We start from the raw sequence: 26,063 nt of genomic DNA, 5'->3' as shown, positions 1-26,063 counted from the left end.
CTTTTCCCTCTGTATGTGTCTCGGCCAATCTCTCTGTGTCTCTCATGAATAAATAAATAAATCTTTAAAAAAATAATAAAATAGAGCCCTTTGACTTGCTTTTGAGCCTTATGTATATTGAATCACACAGGATGTATTTTCTACTTGACTTTTTTGCTTAGTATTGTTTTTTTTAATTCATCTTATGTATAACTGGAATGTATTCATTTTCATTGTTATACAGTCTTTCAGTATAAAAGTATTATCACAATTTATTCATTAGTTCCTCTGTTAAAGGACATGTAGGTTGGGTGGAGAGCACTATTTCAAAGTTATGTCTCTTGGTGAATAGCTATACTCATTTCTCTTAATATAAATCCATGAGTGGACTTGCTGGATTTTGTGTGTTATCTCCAATCTGTCACTCAGTAGTTTAAACTTTCATTGATTGCTGCCTACCTATAATCATTCAGTAGAAATCCCCCACTATGTTTATATGTCTGCCATTGTATAGGTATTGGGGGTATAGTTGTAATTAAGAAAATAGTATATTATCATTTAACTGTATCAGACTAAGTTAATAAATTAAATATAAGTAGATATTTGACTATATACAGCCCTAGAAATTTATTCATTCAAGTTCAGTCAGATTGCTTTTCAGCCATCTTTTTCTTGGGGAAAATAGATGCTCCTTTCCAGTTAGAGTTATCTAATTTTCCTTTCCTTTCTTTAATAAAAAAAAAAAAAAAGATTTATTTTATTTACTTATTTATTTGAGAGAGAGCTCACACTTGAGTGGGGAAAGGGACAGAGGTAGAGAATCTTCAGGCAGACTCCCTGCTGAACCTGGAGCCTGACTTGGCATTTGGGGCTCGATTTCATGACCCATGAGATAATGGCATGACCTGAAACCAAAAGCCTGATGCTCAACCAACTGAGCCACCCACGCACCCCAGAATTCTCTAATTTTCAATTATATATGGTTGTTGGGAACCAGAGCTTTGGGCGAGAATGGGAATGCAATAAGAAGAATGAGTGTGGCAGTGGTAGGCATAATTAGAGGCTGAAGGCAGGATGCTCCCTGAAAGGCTGTAGGGTGTGAGCAGGTTTAAGTGGACCAGTGTATGGCAGTGAGGGAGGAATGAAATAACTGAATGTCTTCCTCCTGGCAATAGCCTTGCGGCTCTGAAACCATGTTTTGTTTTGTTTTAATTGAGGTGTAATCCACGTATCATAAAACTCACCCTTTTAAAGTATACTACTTTAAAAAGTCATGATCAGGAGTTTTTAGTATATTCACAAGATTATGCAACCATTACCAGTATACAATTCCTGAACAACTTTTGTTATTTCAAAAAGAAACTCTGTACTCATTAGCAGTCACTTCCGTTTCCTCCATTTTCCCCTTCCCATGCTCTAAATGTCCACTAGTCTACTTTCTCTGTAGATGTGCCCATTCAGGATATTTCATGTAGATGGGCTCATAACTTTTTTGACAGGATTCTTTCACTTAGCATTATTTTAACTTGTTTTCAAAGTTCATCCATGTTGTGTATGAAGTAGTACTTCATCTCTTTTTATGGCTGAGTATTCCATCATATGAATGTAACACATTTTCTTTTATCTGTTTATTAATTGACGGACATTTGGGTTGTTTCCACTGTTGGCTGTTATGAATAATGCTACTACGAATGCTCATGTACACATTTTTCTGTGGGTATATATTTTCATTCCTCTTGGGTGTATATCTAGGAGTGGAAATGCTGAAGCTTTTGGTTTGTTTCAGGAGCTTTCTCCAAGTGGATAGCTAATTAGGTTCCATATTAGAGTAGTATAGTGGCCTACATGGACTACTCACAGTTCCAGTGTTCAGGTTTCAGTTCTGTTTTGGACACTCATATTGCCATTTTGAATTCTTCTTTAGGCTGGGGGTTGTTCGTTTGTTTGGAGGGTTTTTGACTGAGTATCTCCAGGTAGTTGCTGTCCTTGATGTAAATCTGTCTTTGTTTTTTGGGTTTTGGGCATAATCAGGATTTGCAGTTGACACTTGAATTGCTAGCTAATTTTCTTCTTGCCATTCCTTACACATTCTCCTGCAACTATTAAATAGCACATTTAGTATTTCTGCCCATGCATCTGGTAATGCTCATGTTGTCTAGTTCTGAGGTATTTATTTTAAAGGAATAGGTTAAAGGTCTTTTTTTTTTTTCTTTGACCTGATTCTTGTATAATGTTAATCCACAACAATACAGGATATGTTGGGTTCCCTACAGACTGGAGGAGTTGCCAGCTCAGACATGTTTGTGTTTATTCCTATCAAGTTCCCAAGCTGAGTGGACCTCTTTAAGATCAGAGAACTGGATTGGGCACCTTGCCTAGGAAAATGCTCTTTGTGTCTCTTCTGAGTGCTTGAGATGAGTGCTTATTAGGCATTTGTTTAGATATTTTCAAGATAGTACTAGAGCCGTGAGAAATATGGAATAAAGGAGTAAATCGCTAAACCAGACAAAGTACCTCAGTAATGACTGGCAAAGATCTATGTACAATAACGGAAATGCCACCAGATATAATTGGACATCTCTAGATTGAAAGATTCATGAGGTCAGAGCTGTTTATTTTCTTTTTTTCACTTTTTTTCCCCTTCAGTCTCCAAATGGTTTAGAGCTATAGATGGCAACACATGATGTGCTGAATAAATACTTGTTAATTGGATTAAGAAATGTTAAATAGTTTCTGACTCCATATTCCTTCTTCATAAGCTCTTAGCAATCTTTTTAAAGAAATAACTTGGAAAGTGCAAGGTAGGTTGTCAAGAGCCTTGCATTTAATCTTTAATTTGAAGGCATGGGAGAGCTACACAAATACAACAAAATCAAAATGACACTATAAAGAAACTCTTCTTATAGTAGTATATAGTCTTGACTAGAGGAAAGAGTGGGAGAAACTGCAGAGGAGAAGGACTTAGGTTCTAGAGCAGCAGTTGAGATGTGAAGAAATGATGGCTTGCACTAGTGGCTGGCAGTAGCTATGTAAGGGAAAAGTCAGGTTTGAAAGAGTTTGCACAAAGAATCTGTTAATACTGAATATTGGACAGAAGGCCAAAGAGAGAGCAGATTCAAAGGGCCCCTCAGAGGTTAGAAGAATAGTACCTGGGCAGCCCCGATGGCTGGGCGGTTTAGCGCCGCCTTCAGCCCAGGGTGTGATCCTGGAGACCCAGGATTGAGTTCCACTTCGGACTTCCTGCATGGAGCCTGTTTCTCCCTCTGCCTGTGTCTCTGCCCGCCCCCCTCTCTCTGTGTCTCTCATGAGTGAATAAATAAAATCTTTAAAAAAAAAAAAAAAGAAGAAGAAGAAGAATAGTACCTTAAACAGAAATAAAGCATGTGGGAAAGGAAAGCATTTGGGAAGAAGGGATAAGGATGATGTTATAGGTATGTTGAGTGTGAGGTGACAGCAGAACCTTTAGGTGACCATTAGATATAGGACTAGAGCTTAGCAAAAAACTCATGACAGTTTTTTTTTTTCCCATTGCTATTTTTCGTAGCTTGTGTTCACTACTTAACTAGTTTATTCTACAGCTTTCCCTTTATTTCATAGTCTTATTTTGAGCAAAATACCTACCTGCTTCTACCCTATCACCAATAATCTTTTTCCTCTTAGGATTTATTCATTTATCTTAGCACAAACAGAGGGAGGGGCAGAAGGGAGAGGGAGAGGGGGATCCCTGGGTGGCGCAGCGGTTTGGCGCCTGCCTTTGGCCCAGGGCGCGATCCTGGAGACCCGGGATCGAATCCCACGTCGGGCTTCCGGTGCACGGAGCCTGCTTCTCCCTCTGCCTGTGTCTCTGCTTCTCTCTCTCTCTCTCTCTCTGTGTGACTATCGTAGATAAATTAAAAAAAAAAAAAAAAAAAGAAGGAGAGGGAGAGAAAATCCTCAAGCAAACTCCCTGCTGAGTGTGGAGCCTGACACAGGACGCAATCCTAGGACCCTGAGATCATGACCTGAACCAAAATCAGGAGTCGGTCACTCAACTGACTGAACACCCAATCACCTAATAATTTCTAAAAAGCATCTGTACTATTTAAGATTATATTGACATTTTTAAATGAGTTTATTTTTTTCTAATGTAAATGAAGTCTAAGCTGTCCAGGTTTTCTTTTGGTGGTTCCGTGATCCTCAGAGACCCAGGCTCCTTTGGTCATGTAGCCCTAGCACCTTCAACATGTGACTTCCACCTTATTGCCAAGATGGCTGCTTGAGTGAGTGTCAGCTATCACTTTGACTTGCCAACCAACAGGAAATGAAGAATGAAAATGGACTTGCCACTCCTCCTTTAAGAATACTTCCTGGACTTTGCAAGCACTATTTCTGTTATGTCCAGTTTATTAGAATTTAGTCATGGCCACACTTAACAACGAGTTAAAGAGGTGTGGGAGACTTCTTTATTCCAGGAGCCATGTGCTCAGTTAAAAATGAGGAAGGAAGGAAACAAATAGGCATTGGGAGACTCCTTGGAATCTCTTCATTTTACAGAGTAAGAACCAAATTCCAAATTCTTTCAGGTTATAGAACTTGATTAGCCACACCTTAATTATCTTTATAATCATAAAAAATATAAATAGATTTAAGATAATAAAATTAAAATATGTATGCTTCTGTAATTGTATATTTTTTCTTTTTCTTTTTCTTTCTTTCTTTTTTTCTTTTTTTAAAGAGGGAGAGTAAGCAGGAAGGCAGAGGGAGGAGGAGAGGGAAAATCTTAAGCATACTCCACTCCCAGCATGGAGCCTGACTCAAGGTTCCATTTCACAACCCTGAAATCAAGAGTCGGATGCTTAACCAACTGAGCTACCCAGGAGCCCCTGTTCTTGTATTCTATAAAACGGCACATAGATTGATGACTAGTAGCTATAGCATATGCTATGGAATGGATCAGCATTGGTGTCAGTGTCTAAAGTTTGAATTAAAAAAATTCTTTTGGGGGGATCCCTGGGTGGCGCAGTGGTTTGGCGCCTGCCTTTGGCCCGGGGCGCAATCTTGGAGACCCGGGATTGAATCCCACGTCGGGCTCCCGGTGCATGGAGCCTGCTTCTCCCTCTGCCTGTGTCTCTGCCTCTCTCTCTCTCTCTCTGTGTGACTATCATAAATAAATAAAAATTTAAAAAAATTTTTTTAATATAGGATTAATAGATGCAGAAGCTAGAGAAGTTTCAGTATGATAAAGACCATGTTTTATTTATCTGGGCAGCTTTGGATGTAATTTTTCTGCATGAGCTGTTCTACATCTTATTACATATAAACATACAGAAATTACAAAGGACAGAAATAGAATGCAGCATTTCTGCTAGGCCTTTCTTAGCAAGAAGAATAGTATATGTTGATCTTACTTATTTCTGGGCTTTTTCACTTTTCTTAACTGTGGTTTTTAATTTTCTCCTCTCTGGATCACATCCAGCTTTGTCCATTGTATGCATTCCTCACAGTGCACTTTATACCTGGTAAATCGTTTATACGCTTGACCCCTCTAAGCATAAACTTTCTTACTCTCCTTTTGTCTTTCTTCACTTCCAGCAGTGTTAAATAACTCTTCCCATTTCATACTTTCCCTATAAGAATTTCAGATCTAGATACATGTTTCATATTTGTTTAAAAATATGCTTGCTTATTGTCCTCATGCTTTAAAAGAAGCTCCACAAGAGCATCATCAGGATTTGTTCACCCCCCATGCTCCATCACCTCTGAGAAAATATTTTTGTTAAGAATACATATTCTAGGGGCACCTGGGTGGTTCAGTCAATTGAGCATCCAACTCTTGATTTCAGCTCAGGTCATAATCTCAAAGTCTTGAGATTGTGTGCTGTGTCAGGCTCCACTCTCAGTGGGGGTCTACTTGAGGTTCTCTCTCTGCCCCTCCCCCCATGTGCATGCTTGCTCTCTCTCTCTCTCTCAAATAAATCTTAAAAAAAATTAAAATGTGGGGTGCCTAGGTGGCTCAATGGTTGAGCATTTACCTTCTGCTCAGGTCATGATCCCAAGGTCCTGGAATCAAGTCCCACATTGGGCCCCCCAGAAGGAGCCTGCTTCTCCCTCTGCCTGTGTCTCTGCCTGTCTCTGTGTCTCTCATGAATAAATGAATAAAATCTTTAAAAAAATAAAATAAAAAATGAATTTATATCCTATTCTGGCTAATGGTTTTGGGGGATGAGGATGTGGTAGGGAAGAGGTAAAGGTGTTTTTTAATATATAAAACTCTAGAAGTCTTCCCACAAGAAGAAATAATTTCAGTAGGTCTTTTGGAGAGGAGCCAGTTATGTGATGTAATGTTAATCATCTTCTTGAACCTCTGATCAGTTTGCATTGCTTAACACATAGCCTTTCAACGGTCCAGAACACAAAGTTGAAACTACCTTAGAAAATCTAGGGGCAGCCTGGGTGGCTCAGCGGTTTAGCGCCTGCCTTCAGCCCAGGGCCTGATCCTGGAGACCTGGAATCGAGTCCCACATTGGGCTCCCTGCATGGAGCCTGCTTCTCCCTCTGCCTGTGTCTCTGCCTCTCTCTCTCTCTCTCTCTGTGTGTCTCTCATGAATAAATAAATTAAAAAATAATAATAAAAATTAAAAAAAGAAAATCTAGAAGTGCAGGCTATTGTGTATAAGAGAAACCCAGAGAGGCACCTGGGTAGCTCAGTTGGTTGAGTGTCTTGTCTTTGACTCAGGTCATGGTCCCAGGGTCCTGGGATTGAGCCCTGCGTTGGGCTCCCTGCTCTGAGGGGAGTCTGCTTCTCCCTCTCCCGCTGCCCCTCACCTTACTCATGCCACCACCACCCCCTGCCACTCAATAAATTAATAGATAAATAAAATCTTTTAAAAAGAGAAACCTCAAGATGCTTCCTAACACTGCTTTGAGACTGGCCCTTTTTAGAGATATTTCTTAACCCAATTTTTCTTATAAAGAAGAGAAATTTTCAATTATGTGATCACTTTGTTATTTTGGTAGCCTTTAAATAGATATAAAGAATGCCTTTTAATACACTGGATGATGTGCCTTAGGTCTGAGGGTGTTTAAAGGTATCCAAGGGTTAAGTCTGGGTTAGATTTTCAGGGCATACACGTCTGATCAGGGAGAGTTTCTTGATGTCTGTGGGCTGTGCCTTTGTAGCACTTGGCAGCAACTCTAGCTGGGACATTGTTAGAGATCTCTTGGCTTTCTCTTCTCAAATTCCTGGATTACCTGAGATTTCTGTTCTGTGCAGAGATCATTCCCTCATTCTCTATCCATACCTCCTGCAATGGCAGTCATGATATAGCTCAACAAATGTTGCTTCCTCAATATGGAGTAATTTGACTTGAACATGTCTTTTTTTTTTTTTTTTTGAACATGTCTTAAATGTGAAAAGCCACCCCTTGTTTTTATTAGGACTGAAGTTTGAGGGACACCTGGGTGGCTCAGTGTTTGAGGGTCTGCCTCCAACTCAGGGCATGGTCTTGGAGTCCCTGGATTGAGTCTCACATCGGGCTCCCCTCGGGGAGCCTACTTCTCCCTCTGCCTGTGTCTCTGCCTCTCTCTGTGTTTCTCATGAATAAATAGAATCTTTTAAAAAAGGACTGAAGTTTGATAGTTCTGTTGTTTCAGTGTGAGAATGAGGAGACCCAAAAGGATTAGGGACCTAACCTTTTGTCCCAATGGACCTTTTCTGACTCAAAGCTTCTATTAGTCCTGTAGGTACTGTCAGAATGTCATTGGGTCTGTAGCTTTTTAAAAAATTGTTTATAACCCAATATCATGATCCCCAGGACAAGATTCCCATGCTCTTCCAACTGAGCCAGCCAGGTGCCCTGGGTCTGTAGCTTTTTACCTAAGAAAAAAAGAATGGGGAGCATCTGGGTGGCTCAGATGGTTAAGCATCTGCCTTCTGCTCAGGTCATAATCTCCGGGTTCTGGGTCCCCATATGGGGCTCCCAGCTTAGCAAAGAGTCTGCTTCTCCCTCTCCTCCTGCTTGTGCTGTCTCTCTCAAATGTATAAATAAATCTTTAAAATAAAAGAAAGAAAAGAAAAAAAGAATGGTGGGTGGTTACCTCCCTGAAATGGCAGTTGAATAGTGTGTGTTCAGAAGGCTGGTGGCACTGTGTTATATTTGTCATTTCAGGGCATTGTTTCTGCAGAAAGTATGTCCACAGGTTGTTTTTGTTTTGTTTTGTTTTGTTTTGTTTTGTTTTGTTTTGTTGAAATGTCTGAGCAAGGACATTGAGTCCAGAGAGGCTAATAGAGACAACTTTCAGGAGGCTAGGTTTCTTGGGTAGGAGATAGCTAATGAAGAGTCAGTAGAGGGATCCCTGGGTGGCGCAGCGGTTTGGTGCCTGCCTTTGGCCCGGGGCGCAATCCAGGAGACCCGGGATCGAATCCCATGTCGGGCTTCCGGCGCATGGAGCCTGCTTCTCCCTCTGCCTGTGTCTCTGCCTCTCTCTCTCTGTGTGTGACTATCATAAATAAATAAAAATTTAAAAAAAAAAAGAGCCAGTAGAAATAATCTCTGTGATGGTGAGACTGCAAGAATAGCTGCTGGTTCTTTGGAATACCTGGGGAACACTGCCGCCTTTGTGGTGGGCTCAGCAGTGTGATCTGTGCAGTGGCTTAGGACTTGTAGGCCTCATAATTTCTGATGGCTGTTCTTCCCACATCCCAGCATTAGCTCTGTAAGAAAAACAAATGAGAGAGAAATGGTTTGATTACGTTACTCAAAAAACAAAGTAAAGTAAGAAAGCTTTACATTTGGACAGCCCAGGTGGCTCAGCGGTTTAGCGCCGCCTTTAGCCCAGGCTGTGATCCTGGAGACCCGGGATCAAGTCCCACGTCAGGCTCCTTGCATGGAGCCTGCTTCTTCCTCTGTGTCTGTTCCTTCCTCTCTCTCTCTCTCTCTCTCGTCTTTCATGAATAAATAAAATCTTTAAAAAATTTTTTTTAAAAACAAAGCTTTATATTTGCCACATTGATTTTAGAAACTCCCCTTTTCCTCTACAGTGACTTAATTTAAGAGCTAGACAATTAGAGATCTCACATGCATATGTGATGAATTTAGGGTTCACTTTTTCCAGAGAAATGAGTCGGGGGAGCTAGAATAATAGTCATCTCAAGGGGCATCTTGGGATGCTCAGTCGGTTGAGCATCCACTTCTTGGTTTTAACTCAGGTCATGGTTTCAGGGTCATGGGATCAAGGCTCTGCACTCAGTGGAGAGTCTGCTTGTTTCTGTCCCTGAGGTACCCCCCCCCCCATTTTCTCTCACTTTTCTCAAGTATGTAAATACATTCTTTTTTTAAAAAGCCATTTCAGAATTTGAAAGAGTGTTAAATAGTGTTCTAGTATTCAGTGGGGTGGGAAGAAAATGGCACTAAAGGCTGCAGTAGGTGGAGAGCCCTTCTTTTATCTGGCACTAAGACCTCTGCCCTGCATACTTCACAATTATTTTAGGGCTTACTGAGAAAATTGTTAGTGAGGAACAAGCTGTATCTTGTTTCTATATCTGATATACTTTATGAGTACTTTGATTTCATTATTATGTGATTAAAATCAGCTGAGAAAAAATGAAATGGAGGTTATAGAAACCTGAATTCTAAAGGGAATTCTGAGGATTACCAGTAAAATGTGTTCAAATATTATCTACTTCCACTAAGAACTGTTTGGAAATAATGATTAACCAGAGAAATCTTGACTGAGGTCCTTATCAACATTGGATGAAATACTGCTTTAAAACATACAAAATTGGGATCCCTGGGTGGCGCAGCAGTTTAGCACCTGCCTTTAGCCCGGGGCGCGATCCTGGAGACCCCGGATCGAATCCCACGTCGGGCTCCCGGTGCATGGAGCCTGCTTCTCCCTCTGCCTATGTCTCTGCCTCTCTCTCTCTCACTGTGTGCCTATCATAAATAAATAAAATAAAATAAAAAATAAATAAAACATACAAAATTGGGGTGCCTGGGTGGCGCAGTCAGTTAAGTGACTGACTCTTGATTTCAGCTCAGGTTTGATGTCATGAAATCGACCCGCATATTGGGCTCTACACTTAGCACTGAATCTGCTTCAGACTCTCTCTCTCTCTCTCTCTCTGCCCTTCCTGCTCATGCTGACTCTCTCTCAAACAAGTAAATCTTAAAAAAAAAAAAAAAAAGCATTACAAAATTAAAGCAAACTGAAAGCTTTCAAAAATATTTGCATTTTAGTGGTTCATATTTATTCATTTTAAGTATTAATAGCTGGATTTTGTAATTCTTTTTTAACTCTTATTTTTTAAAGATTATTTATGAATGAATGAATGAATGAGAAAGAGAGAGAGAAAGAAAGAAAAGAAAAGAAAAAAGAAAGAAAAGAAAGAAAAGGGAGGGAGGAAAAAAAAAAAGAAAAGGGAGGGAGGGAGGGAGGGAGGGAGGACGGATCCAGAAAGAGAGGTAGAGACATAGGGAAAGGGAGAAGCAGGCTCCATCAGGACTTGATCTCAGGACCCTGGGATCACAACCCCAGCCAAAGACAGACGCTCAACCACTGAGCCACCCAGGTGCCCTTAATTCTTTAAATTCAGTTTAGTTAATATATACTGTATCATTTGTTTCAGAGGAATCCTGTTACAGTAAGATGTTTGTAGTGAAGGAATTTACTGAGTGCTCCATTTACCTGATCTCTGATAGAACCTGTTTCTCTGATAGAACCTCACCTTTTCACAGGGAAAGAAAAGACTTTTGGCAGTTTTGATTATTTACTTCTTTCCTTACTCATTTGTTTGTTTATATTTTGCCTCTTTGGTTTTGACTCCAATGACTCAGAATGGGAGAGTTTTGTGGATCCCCTAGTAGACAAGTCTTCTTGGGGCTAAATTGATTAAATTAACCTCCAAGACTATAGGTTTTTTTATTTTGGAGGGTTTTTTTCCTCATAATAAGAGGCATTTTGTGGAAGAACTGAGATGTTATTTTAAAATACACCAAAGACTGGCAGGAAGTGGTGGTGGAGGGGGTGGAATATATTCTCAGCACCAGCTACCTTTGAAATAATCAAATTGCTTATGTTAGAGCCTGGTCTAGAGTGTATTGTGTTCCTGGAGCAGAGTTCATCTTGAGACCCTGACTCTGGCCAGCTCCAAGTCTTGTGGCTTGGGCTGAGTAAAACACAAACCAGCCATATTGCTTCAGAGAGCACAAATAAGGTTTTAGCAAGAAGCTGGTTATGTCCTCTTAGGAAACAGATAAACTGGTCAGGTAGTGAAAAATATTATTTTTAAAATATTTTACTTATTTATTAGAGAGAATGAGCACAAGCAGTGGGAGGAGCAGAGGGAGAGGGAAAAGCAGGCTCCTCACTGAGCTGGGAGCCCAACATGGGGCTCAATCCCAGGAGCCTGGGATCATGATCTGAGTCAAAGGCAGATGTTGAACTGAGACACCCAGGCTCCCTGTGAAAAATATTAAGGAACATTTTAGAAAAAAATGTTTGTGCTTTTATCTAGACCAGAAAAGATATCAAGATGAAGTATCAGCTGAGAATGCAGTGTCTCCTTGCCCCTCAACTTTAAATTGGACCCTGAAGTGGGATTCTATTTCTAAGTGGAGATCCCATCAGGACCTCTAAAAAACAAAGAGAAGAAAAGCCAATCTAACAGAGGGTATAGAGATCACTGGACAGAGTTACTACAGAGTTGTCACAGAAGATTCCATGTGCTTCCCTTAGGATTTCTTCCTCTACTCTTCTCCTTCCTTCCTCTACTCTTTTCCTCTCATTTTAGTTTGGGCCTTTGGAAATACTGATTTTTATAAAATGTTTGAACTATAGCATATCCTTGCACCAGAAAGAATGAGCCTGGCTGCTTTTGCAAAAGATTTCTATAAACACTACCCTTTTGTACTAAGAGGAATGATATACATCCATTTCAAACCTCTTACTTGATTCCTCTCGCTTTATTCTTTCTGCAGATACATTTGATTGTTGGGTTGTTGAAACTGCTGGTAGTGGCTACTTACCAGCTCTCTTTGTGTGAGGCACTGTGCCTTAAAGTAATTGTGCTTTGAGAACACAAAGACCACTTGAGCAGGCGGGGGGGATTGGCAGCTCTGTCAGTAAGCAGGGCTTCTATGACAGTCTCTCTAAAAAATCCCACGGGACCATTGCCTGCAAATTTCTTTAGATTTCACATTATGCATCTTTTATCAGAAGCCACTTCTTTGGTGTGGCAGCTATTAGAGTTGGCTGGCTCCCTGGATGTGTAAAACAAAAGCAGTATGGTGAAAAAAAAGCGTGACTTTTGGTCCTGTATGTATTGCTAAGTAGCTCTGTAATCTTGGGCAGGCTGTACCATGTATCCCACCACACTTTCCCATGTGGAAATGAGGTTTTAATATGCCCTACTTGTGAGGATTGAGCAAGGTGACATTTGTGAAGAATGTCTTTGTAAACTCTAATTGCCTTATGAATAAAGATTACTATCTCTGATAAACAGTACCATTTCTCAGCCACCAGTAACCTGATTCTCCCATCCTGTGTTTGGAAGAAGCACAAATCTACGAGGAGGGATTGCTGATGTTTCACTGTGAGTTGTATTCACAAGGCTCACATACTTTCTCCCTGCTTTTTGATCCTTTCTGTCTCTCTCCATGCTTCAGTGGTATGACCTGTTCTGTCACACAACAACCGTGCTCTCAGTACAAAATGTGACTATGACCATGCCTGTTTTGGGAGATTGTCAATGAACATACCTAGCTGCTGGCCATAATTGTTCTTCCCTTCCCATCTGGTCTTGTACCTCCCCAGAACCTTAAGAAAGGATTCTTGGGGTTTGGTTTTGAGCCAGCTGGACCAAGTGGTAGAGTTGTAATTCTCTGACCCAAGTCCTTTTCGCAGGTTGACAGTCACAAAATGAAGTTATGAAATCTCCAGGAGCAGCAGCTGAAAAGGGAAATGGAAATGTGGATGTTGAGTTCAGCAGCCCTCAGACCCAGAGTGTGCTCCTCTCTAGTGTCCCTGAGGTGGAGAATTAGGTCTTGACTTGCTTTACTGTTCAGGAATGCAATGATCTCTAGCTTTTTGCAGCTTTACATTAAGACTCCTTGGGATATACTCAGGAGCACCTATGTGTGACTTTGTCAGTGAGGGCTTTAGGCTTGGGAGATAAATTTTAGCAGGTTTTGATCTAACTTAAGCCCAGTCTAACACTCCTGAGAAAGGAGTGTTTGGTTTTACTTTCAAATGTATGTTGCCTCTTTAGGAGGCAGACCTGGTTAATCAGACTTGTGATCTTCATGGTACCTTTGCTTTAGTAGCTTAATAACCCAATAATTCAAATGATGAGTAAAAATCCCAATGAGTAAAGGTGGTAGATAATAGACATTTAAAAGTGGACAACCAAGAATGATGAAATCATTTATTAATGACCTATACTTATTAATTTCTTACTTATTAATATCTACTTATCCAACTCCCTGCAATTTGCTTCTCCTAGGAGACACTGGCAGATCTTTACCCTATGAAATCTGAAGAAAGGGCCTGGCCAGCATAGGGAAGGACATAGTGTATGTCACCCCTGTGCTTGGGATATCTGGGCAGCCTATATGTGATAACAGCTGGGGAATCAAATCATAGATAAACCTGAGGGTTCTCATTCAAGTGATTTCTCTTTCTGTTTATTCTTAATAAAACAACTGACTGTTCTTCAACAGTGATATTAAAACTATTTCATATTCTTCAGCAATGGTCTCCTTTGGCATCCTTATGTCTAGCCATGTGCAGGTTGAAAAGAAAGAGTCATCATAGCTGTAGGGGACTCTGAGGAATTGGAAATAATGCCTTTGTAATACATAAAGGGAAGGCATCATCTCAAAGTTGATATGCTAATGAGCACTCCTGGCAGGAGTTTCCTACCCTGGACAAAAATTATCCATGGTTCCTGGGGTAGCATATTTGTTACCCGAGAAGTATAAAGACTCCTTGCCTTAGAAATTCCTGAGTCTACTGACACCTCCAAGTGGTGAAATCAAAATTTGCAAATAACTATTTGCAGTAGTGCCTTATTCCTTTGGCACTGTTTACTCTTCAAATAGCAACACACACGTTTTGTGGACAGGGTGTACAGATGCACACTATGACAGTACCTCCCTCCAGAGCCACTGTGTGCTAAGCACTCCAGTCTCCCAGGGATAGTTGGATCCATTTAGTCTTTTGTTCCTTCCATAAAGCGCATATTAAGTTTATTTTCTGTACCAAATATTGCACTTGATACTGATCATAAAAGGCCAGCAAGATTTAGCCAAGACACTAAGATCTGGCCCAGGAAATGCCAACTAACACTAAGTGCTTTTGTAAAGATACAGGTTCTAATGTGTGGTGACCATTTCCTATGAAAACTTAGCCTTTTAGTAGATCGAAATGGGCTGTGAAATATTACCTGACAAGCGAATGAGGTGAAGTGAGTGGCTTTTTGACTGGTCTAGTCTCACCTGCTGATGCTGGTCTTTTTTTAGCACTTAGGAGTCAAAATACACTTATCAAGCCCTCAATATATTCCATGCTTAGCTCTTTACATGTATTAATTTACTGAATCTTCAAAACCATCTTATGAAATACGTACTGTTATCCTTACTTTACAAACGAGGAAACTGAAGCACATGGAAGTTAATAAGGTCCTTGTTGAAGGTCATAAGGTGGAGGCAAGATTCAAATTTATGGAATCTGACCCAGAGTTCATGTTCTTAAATAATGTGATAAACTGCCTCTAGGCAGAAGGGTACCATCCTGACTAATGTCCTGTATGGTAGAGCTTGGCAGAGTGATAGTCCCCTGACCTCCCTGCCTGCAGAGTTCTTCTCTTTCCTGGATTGGTTTCTGAGAGCAGATTGCTTGTCCTTAATACAGAGCAGGAGTTGATGAATTCAGTAGGAGGTCCCTTATTTACAGCCTCACATGTGAATCTGGCTCTGCCTTTCACCATCTGGGTGACCTTGACTCTGAGCACGTTTCCTCATCTGTAAAGTGGAGATAATGTGATTTTATGGGATCATTCAGGGGATTCAACAAGATCGCATTAACAGTTTCTGGCTCTGAGTAAGCACTTAATAAATGTTAGCAAGTTTTTATTATCATCGTCTTCTGGCCTTGAGAACAAACCAAGAAACAATTTCTCAGAGACCAGATTCTAAGACTTAGGTAGGTGGGCAGATTTCCTTTGGTTTTGACAAGACAATAATTTTATTCTGTATATTTCTCTTGACTCTTTTGGTGTGAAAAGCAGAGAGGTAAAGCATTATTTGACAGATGTATGGATTCAAGCAAGAAACTGAGGTCCATTTGCAAAGAAATGCCTTGTAGAACTCAGAGCCCTGTCTGAGGAGACACAGAGGACCCTAGAGGGCGGAGAATGAACACAGCGCAGGGGCTAGTTCCAGAGTCGCATCCTCGGTTAGTTCACTTACCAGTGTGGGTGAGGGTCTCTTGTCAGTAGGCAGAGATTTTTTTCTCCTCTGCTCTAACACGTATCTGCTGGCTAGTTTATTAAACAAACCTTACTTTTTCTTGGTGTGAAATAGAATTTGTGACTTTTCCAAAAGGCAAAGGAGCTCTGTAACTGCAAGCTTATCGAGCCCCTTCCCCCACCTGTTCCTGTGCCAGACTTCCCCACGGTGCTTATTTGCCAAAGGTTGCTCCTCAGATCTCATGGCTAGCTCACTCTGTAGGCTCCAAGCCAGAGTGATACTGCCGCCAGCACCTCTGCTGCCACCATCAGCCATTCAGGCTCCTGCCATAAGGATGTGACCTGCCGTGAAGCTTTCACCTTTCTCCTTTCTACCTGTCGTGGGGGTTGTACCTCTTTTTTCTGGCGCTTTTGCCATGCAGCCAGTGTTCCAAAGAAAGTTTTCAGACACCACAGTTAAAAGCCCTACCTACCCCTCCAAGGAGATTTGAGTTAGCCATGGAAAAGAAGATAACTGAGAGGGCTCCTGTGCCTCTGTGCTGCAGAAGGAAGACTTTGCTTCTTGATAGTGTGCTAGCTCCGAGTCAGGTTGGGGGACTTGCTGGGACTCTCAAAAGTGCACTACATGATCCCTGGAGAAGTAGACTCTGCCTAACCTGCCCAAGGACAGCACCCTGACCCACAAGAGCCAAGGCTGAAGACTGATTCTACCTTCTCCCACGCCCTTTCCCTGAGCTTAAGCTTGCTCTGCCACACTGCCCCAAGTCTGTGGCTTAAAATAGCCATTTCCTTTTGTCGATAAATAGGTTCACTCTGTAAAATATTTCAGCTTGGGGACTGGAAAGGCTCTCTGTGCCTTCCTGTCTCTCTCTTCCTCTGGGGGTTGATGTTGATGTCTTCTGTCTTTGTCTTCACAGGGAACTCTAATGATCCATGACAAAGAGGTCACCCTTGAGTATATACCAGGGCCGGATTTTTGGTACTGCAAACGGGTAAGTGCCAAGAATTCCATTCCTTAGAAGTCAGGATCCAGCTGCACAGCTCCCCCATGTCTCCAGTGTTCCCTGGTAGTATGCATTGCCAAGGGCAGAGCTCTTCTACCTTAGTTCACTTCAGATGAAGTCAGGGCAAAAATAAGCTACCATTCATATTTCCCAGCTGCTGCGTGTGGCCATAGAGGGTTCTGGGCCTGTTGGAGGCACTATCTCAAGGGATATACGCCATGCTTTTCAATTGATTATGAACTGAAAGAATAACAACACATTGACTTCTAATTTCTCCCTAGTTAACCCTTCCTGGGGGTGGTTACAGGGGATTAGTATTTGGGGAGGTTGGTTCTGTGAGAGATATACATTTTTTGGATATTAAAGTGTTTCCAAGGATATAGAACTTCAGGTACCATGACATTTTACCTGTGTTATGCTCCAATAGTTTTCTAGAATGGCATATTTAAAGATTTTAGGCTATACTCTTTTTAAGATTTTATTTATGAGCAAGAAAGCATAGGCAAGAGGGTGGGGCAAAGGGAGAAGCAGACTCCTTGCAGAGCAGGGAGCCAATACGGTGCTCAGTACCAGGACCCTGGTATCATGACTTGAGCTGAAGGCAATCGCTTAACTGATTGGGCCACCCAGGCGCCCATAGGTTATACTCGTATTGTTAAGTCCAGCCAGCTTGCAAATGAGCATGAAAATAAAATTTGTCATTTTTCATTGCTGCTACTTTGTTTCAAAAATAATTATGAAAAATTTATAAAGTTTCTGAACCATGATTCATTAAAAGTTCATCATAGAACTTGATAAAATTCAGTAAAAACTTTAGCTTGACATTTTAATAATCTCAGTGAAATATAATTTGTATAGCTGTGGTTGTCATTAAACAAAGCACTCATATTTTATGGATATACTACCTTGACTGTATCATTTTAGGAAAACATTTAACTTTTTAAAAAATTATGATAAAATACAAGTAACAGTAAATGTATTGTTTTAACCATTTTAAAATATATAATTTGGTGGCATTAGGTACATTCACAGTGTTGTACAGCTATCACTACCATCTAGTTCTAGAACTTTCCATCATCTCAAAAGGAAACACTGTATTTACTGAGCAGTTACTCCTTATTCTCCTTTCCCTCATTTCCTAATAAACCACTAATCTGCTTTCTATATCTGTGGATTTGCCTATTCTAGACATTTCATGTAAGTGGAGTCACAGAACATGTGACCTTTTGTGTCTCCCCTTCAGTGACTCGCATGTTGTCAAAGGTTATCCATGTTGTAGTGTGTATCAGTCATTCATTTTTATGGCTGAATAATATATGGCTCTACCACATTTTATTTATCCATTCATCAGTTTATGGACATTTGGGTTGTTGGCACCTCTTGAAAAAATAAGACTGCTAGGACTATTCATTCATGTACAGATTTTTGCTTGAACATATATTTTCAGTTCCATTGAGTATATACCAAAGGAATTGTCAGGTCATATGGTACTTTTATGTTTTAACTCTTTGAGGAATCACCAGATTGTTTTCCATAGACAGCAGCTACACCATTTTACATTCCCACCAGCAATGTATGAGTGTTCTAATTTCTGCACATCTTTGGCAACGTTTGTAATTTTAACCCTTTAAAAAATTTTTTTGTTTTTAAGTAATCTCTACACCCATCGTGGGGTTCAAATTCACAACCTCAAGATCAAGAGTTGCACACTTATCAACTGAGCCAGCTAGGCACTCCAACCCTTTTTTGTAATAGCCATTCTAATGGGTATAAAATAGTACCTCCTGATTTTAATTTGCATCTCCCTAAGTGATAAATGATGTTGAGCATCTTTTTTTTTTTTTTAATCATCTTTTTATGTGCTTATTTCCACTTTTATATCTTTCTGGAGAAATGTTTATTCAAGTCCTTTGCCCATTTTTATTTGGGTTGTTTGTTAAGTTCTTTATACATTCTGAGCCTTTATCAGATAGGTGATTTGCAATTATTTTCTCCCATTCTGTAGGTTGTCTTTTACTTTCTGAGTTTTTTTGCACAAAAATTAATTTTAATAAAGTCCAGTTCAACTATCTTTTTCTTTTGATGCTGGTCTTTTGGTGTCAGGAAACCATTACCAAATCCAAGGTGATGAAGATTTACCCCTGTGTGTTCTTTTTTTTTTTTTTTTTAAGATTTTATTTATTTAGGGATTCCCTGGGTGGCTCAGCGGTTTAGCGCCTGTCTTTGGCCCAGGGCGTGATCCTGGAGACCCGGGATCGAATCCCACGTCGGGCTCCCTATATGGAGCTTGCTTCTCCCGCTGCCTGTGTCTCTGCCTCTCTCTCTCTCTCTCTGTGCGACTATCATGAATAAATAAATAAAATCTTTAAAAAAAAAGATTTTATTTATTTATTAATGAGAGACACGCACAGAGAGGCAGAGACACAGGCAGAGGGAGAAGCAAGCCCCATGCAGGGAGCCTGACGCGGGACTCGATCCCGGGTCTCCAGGGTCAAGCCCTGGACTGAAGGTGGCGCTAAACTGCTGAGCCACCCGCGCCGCCCCTTACCCCTGTGTTTTCTTCTTAGAGTTTTAAGTTTGGGCTTTTATATTTAGACATTTGATCTGTTTTGAATTAATTTTTGCTTGTGCTGAGAGGTAAGGGCACAGCTTCATTCTTTGGCAGGTGGGTATCCACTTGTCCAAGGACCATTTGTTGAAGTAACTATTCTTTTCCCATTGAATGGTCTTGTACCGTTGTTGGAAAGCAGTTGACCAGAGGTCTGTAGGTTTATTTCTATAGACTTTCAGTTTTTTTTAAGATTTTATTTATTCATTACACACACACACACACACACACACACGGGGGTGGGGGTGTGCGCAGAGACGTAGAGGGAGAAGCAGGCTTCTCACAGGAAGCCAGATGTAGGACTCCATCCCCAGACCCGGGATCACGCCCTGAGCCAAAGGCAGACACTCAACTGCTGAGCCACCCAGGCATCCCTATTGATCTATATTTTTATCCTTATGTCAGTGCATGCTGTTTGATTATTGTAGCTTTGTATTAAGTTTAGAAATTAGTTCGGGACACCTGGGTGGCTCAGCAGTTGAGCATCTGCCTTTGACTTGGGATGTGATCCCCAGGTCCAGGGATTAAGTCCCACATCAGGCTTCCTGCACGGAGCCTGCTTCTCCCTCTGCCTGTATCTCTGCCTCTCTCTCTCTCTCTATCTCTCATGAATAAATAAAATCTTTAAAAAAAAAAAGGCTTTGAAATTAGTATGTCTTTCAAATTTGTTCTTTTTAAAAGTTGTTTTGGCTATTGAATGTCTTTTGCAATTCCATATAAGTTTGAGGATCAGCTTTGCCTTTCTACAAAAAGACCATTAGGATTTTGATAACATTTAACATTTTAATAGTGATTGCCTCTATGTTTTGTGATTATGGGTAATTTTGCCCCTCTCTTATAGTTTCCCTATCAGCTATAATGCACATGTATTGTTTATTTTATAATCAGGATGGAGGGAGCTAGCATTAAAGGAACAATTTGGAATACGATTTTTTTAAAAGATTATTTGCTTTCGAGAACGAGAGTGAGCACGTGACCAGGGGGAGGGGCAGAGGTAGAAGGACATCTCAGATCATGACCTGAACTGAAACCAAGAGTTAAACACTATTGACTGTCACCCAGGCGCCCCAAACTGTCTGTTTTCTGTTAACTGGCAGAAAGCAAATGTTGATATCTGATGTCAAAATTATATGGCTATTGCCAAAGCTGTTGTCTAAAAGAACAGAATGGGAATGCCTTGGTGGCTCAGCGGTTGAGCATCTGCCTTTGGCTCTGGGAGTGATCCTGAAGTTCCAAGATCGAGTCCCACCTTGGGCTCCCTGCATGGAGCCTGCTTCTCCCTCTGCCTATGTCTCTGCCTCTCTCTTTCTGTGTCTCATGAATAAATAAAATCTTCATAAAAAATAAAAAGTAAAAAAAAAAAAGCAGAATGGCTTGATTATATTGTCCTCTAAGATGACAAGCCACTTGCTTAGCTGACTCAGGGATACTTGTAGTAATTTCTGCCCTTTTTTGGAAAGGATTGCGGTACCAGCCCTGCATATGTGACCTTTGGCCTGATGTGGAATGCACCACCTTAAAAAATATATGTAGCAGTATTATTTGTAATGGCTTAGAAGTAGAAACAGCAAAATATCCATCAACTGATGAATAGATAGACAACATGTGGTACAGCCATACAGTGGAATGCTGTTTGGCAATTAAAAGGAATGAAGTGGGGCAGCCTGGTTGGCTCAGCGGTTTAGTGCTGCCTTCAGCCCAGGGCCTGATCCTGGAGGCCTGGGATCAAGTCCCATGTCGGACTCCCTGCATGGAGCCTGCTTCTCCCTCTGCCTGTGTCTCTGCCTCTCTCTGTGTGTGTCTCTCATGAATAAATAAATAAAATCTTAAAAAGGTGCAGTTAGGTCTCCAACTCTTGGCTCAGGTCATGATCTTGAAGTCTCATGAGATTGAGCCCTGCATCGAGCTCTGTGCTCAGCGCAGAGTTTGCTTGAGATTCCCTCTCTCCCTCTGCCCCTGCTGCTCATACTCTCTCACATTAAAGTAGATAGATACATAGATTAGATAGATAGATAGATAGATGATAGATAGATTAGATAGATAGATAGATAGATAGATAGATAGATAGATAGATAGATAGATAGGAAAGAGTACTGCAACATGCTAAGACAGGGATAAACTTTGAAAACATTATGCCAGACACAAAATACCTTCTATTGCACTATTCCATAGGGCTGATGGTAGGAATGGGAAATGACTCCATCAGGTTTCTTTTGGGCTGATGAAAATGTTCTAAAGTTCGATTATGGTGTTGAGGGGCAGCCTGGGGGCTCCGAGGTTTAGCACCACCTTCAGCCCAGGGCGTGATCCTGGAGACCCTGGGTCGAGTCCCACGTCGGGCTCCCTGCATGAAGCCTGCTTCTCCCTCTGCCTGTGTCTCTGCTTCTTTCTGTGTGTGTGTGTGTGTGTGTGTGTGTGTGTGTGTCTCTTGTGAATAAATAAATAAAATCTTAAAAAAAAAAAAGATTATGGTGTTGATTGCACTCCTACATATACTGGAAATCATTAGGGGCACCTGGGTGGCTTATTAGTTGGTTAAACATCCGACTCTTGATTTCGGCTCAGGTGTTGATCTCAGGGTTATGAGATCAAGCCTCACCTCAGGCTCCATGCTCAGTGTGGAACTCTGCTTGAGTTTCTCTCCCCCCCCCCCCCGATCTGCCCTTCCCCCCTCAAATAAATACATCTTTAAAAAAATTTCAACATTTGAAATAGGTGAACATTATGGTACTTAAACCAAGGTTAGGATGCTGACTCCACCACTTAAAACTCTTCTGTAGTAACAAGCAGCCTCCAAATCCCAGTGACTTAAATTGACAGACATATTCTTTATTTAAGTTACATGTTTGGAAGTACATGTTACATGTTTGAGTCATTGCTTCAGTTCTGCTCCATGGCCTCTCATTCAGAGACCCAGCTAGAACGAGTAGTCCCAGTGTGGCACTGCTATCCCCCCTGAATAAGGGAGACAATAAGAGGCTTGTTCTTCCAAGCAATGGCTCTTAGATATTCTACCAGGCCGCTACAAGTCATGTTCACTCACACTCTCTGTTGGTGAAAGCAAGACACGTGACCAAAGCTGACACTAGAGACGGAAGTGCACTCACCCTGCAGGGAGACCTCACAGTCACTTGACAACAGGCAGGTCTGTGTGTATGATCCACTCACAGAGAAGGGAACAAGGAATAATCAACTGTAATGATCTTACTTGAGTTATGGTCTCTAGGCCTCAGTTTCATCTTCTACAAAATGAGAAGATACTAGTTGTCTGAATCACTTAAGCAACAGTTTGTGGAACAGGCCTGGTACCTGATGTGTATTGTTTACTCATTAGCCTCTACGGTGGTTATTGTTCTCCTGTGTCTGGCATACCCTCCTTATTCACCCTACAAAGCCCTAATCAAATAGCAGCCTTTTCTTCACAGTTCCTGTTCTTTGGTTTCCTGCCAGTCAGCTCTCATACTACTTAGAAACTCATTGGCAAAAGTTCAGCATCTTTAGAGTTGGGCAATATGCTTGCCTTTTTATTCATAGGTTCAAACAAGAACTACATTCACATAGCAATATCTCTTCTCTTGTTTGGGCTAATGAATGTTCCTTTTCCTTTTGAGGTCCTCAGAAGAGCTGCCAAAGGCACTACTTATATATCTTCCTCCTCTTTCCTGTCCCTTTTTGAAATAAATGTTTGAGAAAGGGGAGTTAATATTGAATTGTCAGTGCCAACCCAGCCTGAATAGGGCTGTCATAAGCAGTGCAGAACCAAATGTTGGATGCAGACTGTGAGTAGCAATGGCTGTGGAGCAGTAGTACCCTATAAACCGTTTAACAGTCCAGTTTTCTTAGTTCAGTTTATTTCCTGTAGATATCCTTGTCTTGGAGAAAGGCATTTGGGGCTGCTCCCATGTGCAGGTACCCTGTTAGAAGGCTACTCTCAAAGAGTAGTTCACCACATTCTGTCTGCCAGCTCCGATGAGTGGCAGGACGTCAGATTTGTTAGGCTTTACAGTGATCTGGGATATGGCTTATTTCCTTCATGTTTGGCAGGTGCTATTGTGTTGCATATACATAAGATTTTTAAAAATGTTTTTGGTCAAATTGAAGTCTCTCCCTTTCCCATGCAGTGTAAGGCCAGCGTAGCTGGACACCGATCTTCATGTTCACTCTGCAAGTGCCCAAGGGAAGGTAAGTGGTGGTAGAGGTGATGTTGGTAGTTTTTATGTGCTGACCAAAACAAATTTGATGCTCTCTTTGGTTTTTAAGAGTGGTCACTCCTAAATACAAGTTAAACTGTAAAGTTCTTAAATGTACAATGTGATCTCTAAATTCATATGACCTCTTAGTGACTGATACTGAATCTCAGAGCTCCACCAGGGGAAGGAGATGGGTTGCTGGATCCTCACACTGAGGGAACTATGTGGGCAGCTGACCAGAGGTCAATAGTACTGTTATTTAGAATATATTTAAGGATGGGGATCCCTGGGTGGCGCAGCGGTTTAGCGCCTGCCTTTGGCCCAGGGCGCGATCCTGGAGACCCGAGATCGAATCCCACGTCGGGCTCCTGGTGCATGGAGCCTGCTTCTCCCTCTGCCTATGTCTCTGCCTCTCTCTCTCTCTCTCTCTCTGTGTGACTGTCATAAATAAATTAAAAATATTAAAAAAAAAAAGTTTAGAATATATTTAAGGATGTTAAGTTGAGAAAGAGTCTCCGTGGCATTAGTCCATGTGACCCTTATCTTCTACTGCTTCGGAGTTACTGGGAATCATCTATTATTGGAATTATTTTCTTACTTACACTCTATATAAATATTTCAGGATCTTCAACAGAAAAATATTTGTTAAAATAACAGTAAAAAGGGCAGCCCCAGTGGCGCAGCAGTTTGGCACTGCCTGCAGCCCGGGGTGTGATCCTGGAGACCAGGGATCGAGTCCCACGTTGGGCTCCCTGCATGGAGCCTGCTTCTCCCTCTGCCTGTGTCTCTGCCTCTCAGTCTCTCTCTCTCTCTCTCTGAATGAATAAATAAATAAATAAGTAAATCTTTAAAAACATAACAGTAAAAATATGAACAAGAGAAAAATAATCAGGATTGAGGGAATATGTTGTTTTTATAAAGAAAAAACCTACTAAGTTTTACCTAAGTTTCTTAGTCACTTAATTTTAAGTAAATTCTCCAGAGACCCTTTAGGTGTAGGCAACTTTGAAGATTCTGTCAAAGGCATCTATAACAACAGTCCTATAGCAATGATTGTTATATGCCTGTTTCTGATATTACCCCTCAGGAGAGTTAGGGCATAACTATAAAATACAGTTCAGTGTAGGGATCTAGGTAGCCTTCTGAAGGACTTGTTTGTTCCAAGTTTAGGATTTAGTATGTCTATGAAGAGTTTCTTAGCTGCGGTTTGGACTGTAGTGGAGACTCTACTCTCTAGTGAGGACTGGGAAGCAGGTGTTCTGAAAATCTTTAAGGAAGGCTCTAGATGCTATAGAGACCAAACCAACCTGTGAGAAGGTAAGTAAATAACTTAGATTTTTAGCTTGTATTACTTCAGATTAGGGAACATTATGGGTTTTTTTTCCCTGAAGAAAGACTTCTTGGGCAGCCTGGGTGGCTCAGCGGTTTAGCGCCGCCTTCGGCCCAGGGTGTAATCCTGGAGACCCGGGATCGAGTTCCACATCGGGCTCCCTGCATGGAGCCTGCTTCTCCCTCTGCCTGTGTCTGTGCCTCCCCCCCCCCCCTCTCTCTCTCTCGTAAATAAATAAAATCTTAAAAAAAAAAAAAAAAAGAAAAGAAAAGAAAGACTTCTTTCTCAATGTATTCTAACAAATGAATGGCTGGTTTATAAAAATCCTTGAGCACCATACCACTATACCACTAAGAGGGCTGAAAAGCTTTAACCTGAAAATAGGTAAAACAAATGTTCACTAATTACCTATTGCTGCTGTTAAGTAATCTCTACATTGCTCCTATAGAAAGTCTTTTTTTGAGCTACAGGGCTTCTTGTGAACCCTCCAAGAATGAATTAATTGCAAAAATATGTTCCTAATTAATTGGACAAATTGTCCTGCTGTGGAAACAGATTTGAAATGAGTCATTTATTTTTTGAAAGACATTTGCTCATTACAATTATTTACATATGAATGAGCTATATGCAGGTAGGCCTGTTAGCTTCCCCAGAGAAGAGGGGACCCATGGCCTTACAAAATATGAGACAGCTATCTTAGTACCACAACACTGGAAGAAGCAACACTCCTAGACATGTACATTTGGGATGTATGTTTCTACCAAACTTACAGCAAAGATCATATACTTGGGTAATTTTGTCCCCAAATATGTTCTTATCATTGGTTTTAATAAGCCTAGCATCTCATGAAGGATTTCTTACATCTATATGTTTGGGAAGTCATAGAAAACTCATAAGATGAAATATTTTAAATACTTGAGTGGTTTCTTTGAACTATTTCATGTGTTATCTCATTGGCCTGGCTTAAAATCTGTTGGAGGACTTTTTTGTAGTTATTTCTGAGACTATTAAAAGCATTCTGGTATGAGTATTTGGTAGCAGGTAAGGAGGAATCACAGCAGTAGTATCTTTTGAATGAAACCTGCTGGAGATTCTCTTTCTGTTTCTGTTCCTCTAGTGACAGAGGCCAAGCAAGAATTAATAACCTATCCTCAGCCTCAGAAAACATCCATACCAGCACCATCAGAAAAACAACCCAACCAGTCCCCGAGGTCAGCTGATAAGGAACCTGAACCCAAGAAGCGGGAAGAAGGACAAGAACCACGCTTGGGACATCAAAAGAGAGAAGGAGAAAGGTATCTGCCTCCTCGAAGGGAAGGACTCCCCTTCCGAAGAGACCGAGAGAAGGAGTCATGGTCTGGGGAGACACGCCAGGATGGGGAGAGCAAAAGTAAGTGGTTTGTCAAGGCACGAACCAAACTGACCACTGCAGTTGAAATATAGATGGCCTGTTTTGCAGCTAGGGACCAGGTATTTTCCACCCTAATAAAACTGCTCAGCCTGCTTA

At 41.1% G+C, this 26,063-nt stretch overlaps 1 protein-coding gene across 5 annotated transcripts in view; it reads left to right on the top strand.

Moving 5' to 3' along the window:
* Positions 1–26,063, top strand: part of RBM6 (RNA binding motif protein 6) — a 124,802-nt gene that overhangs the window by 82,515 nt on the left and 16,224 nt on the right. For 4 of the 5 annotated variants that reach the window (XM_025455915.3, XM_025455914.3, XM_035703170.2 and 1 more), the window contains 3 exons: positions 16,342–16,416; positions 23,158–23,218; positions 25,674–25,946. In XM_025455915.3, coding sequence (XP_025311700.1) covers positions 16,342–16,416; positions 23,158–23,218; positions 25,674–25,946 — 409 coding nt within the window. Of the gene's footprint in view, positions 1–15,299; positions 15,412–16,341; positions 16,417–23,157; positions 23,219–25,673; positions 25,947–26,063 lie in introns of those variants that run through there. The other variant, XM_049097490.1, reaches the window with a different exon arrangement.

Source organism: Canis lupus, chromosome 20 (assembly GCF_003254725.2).
Source record: "Canis lupus dingo isolate Sandy chromosome 20, ASM325472v2, whole genome shotgun sequence".
Taxonomy (NCBI): Eukaryota; Metazoa; Chordata; class Mammalia; order Carnivora; family Canidae; genus Canis; species Canis lupus.
This window is presented reverse-complemented; position numbering and strand designations above follow the sequence as displayed.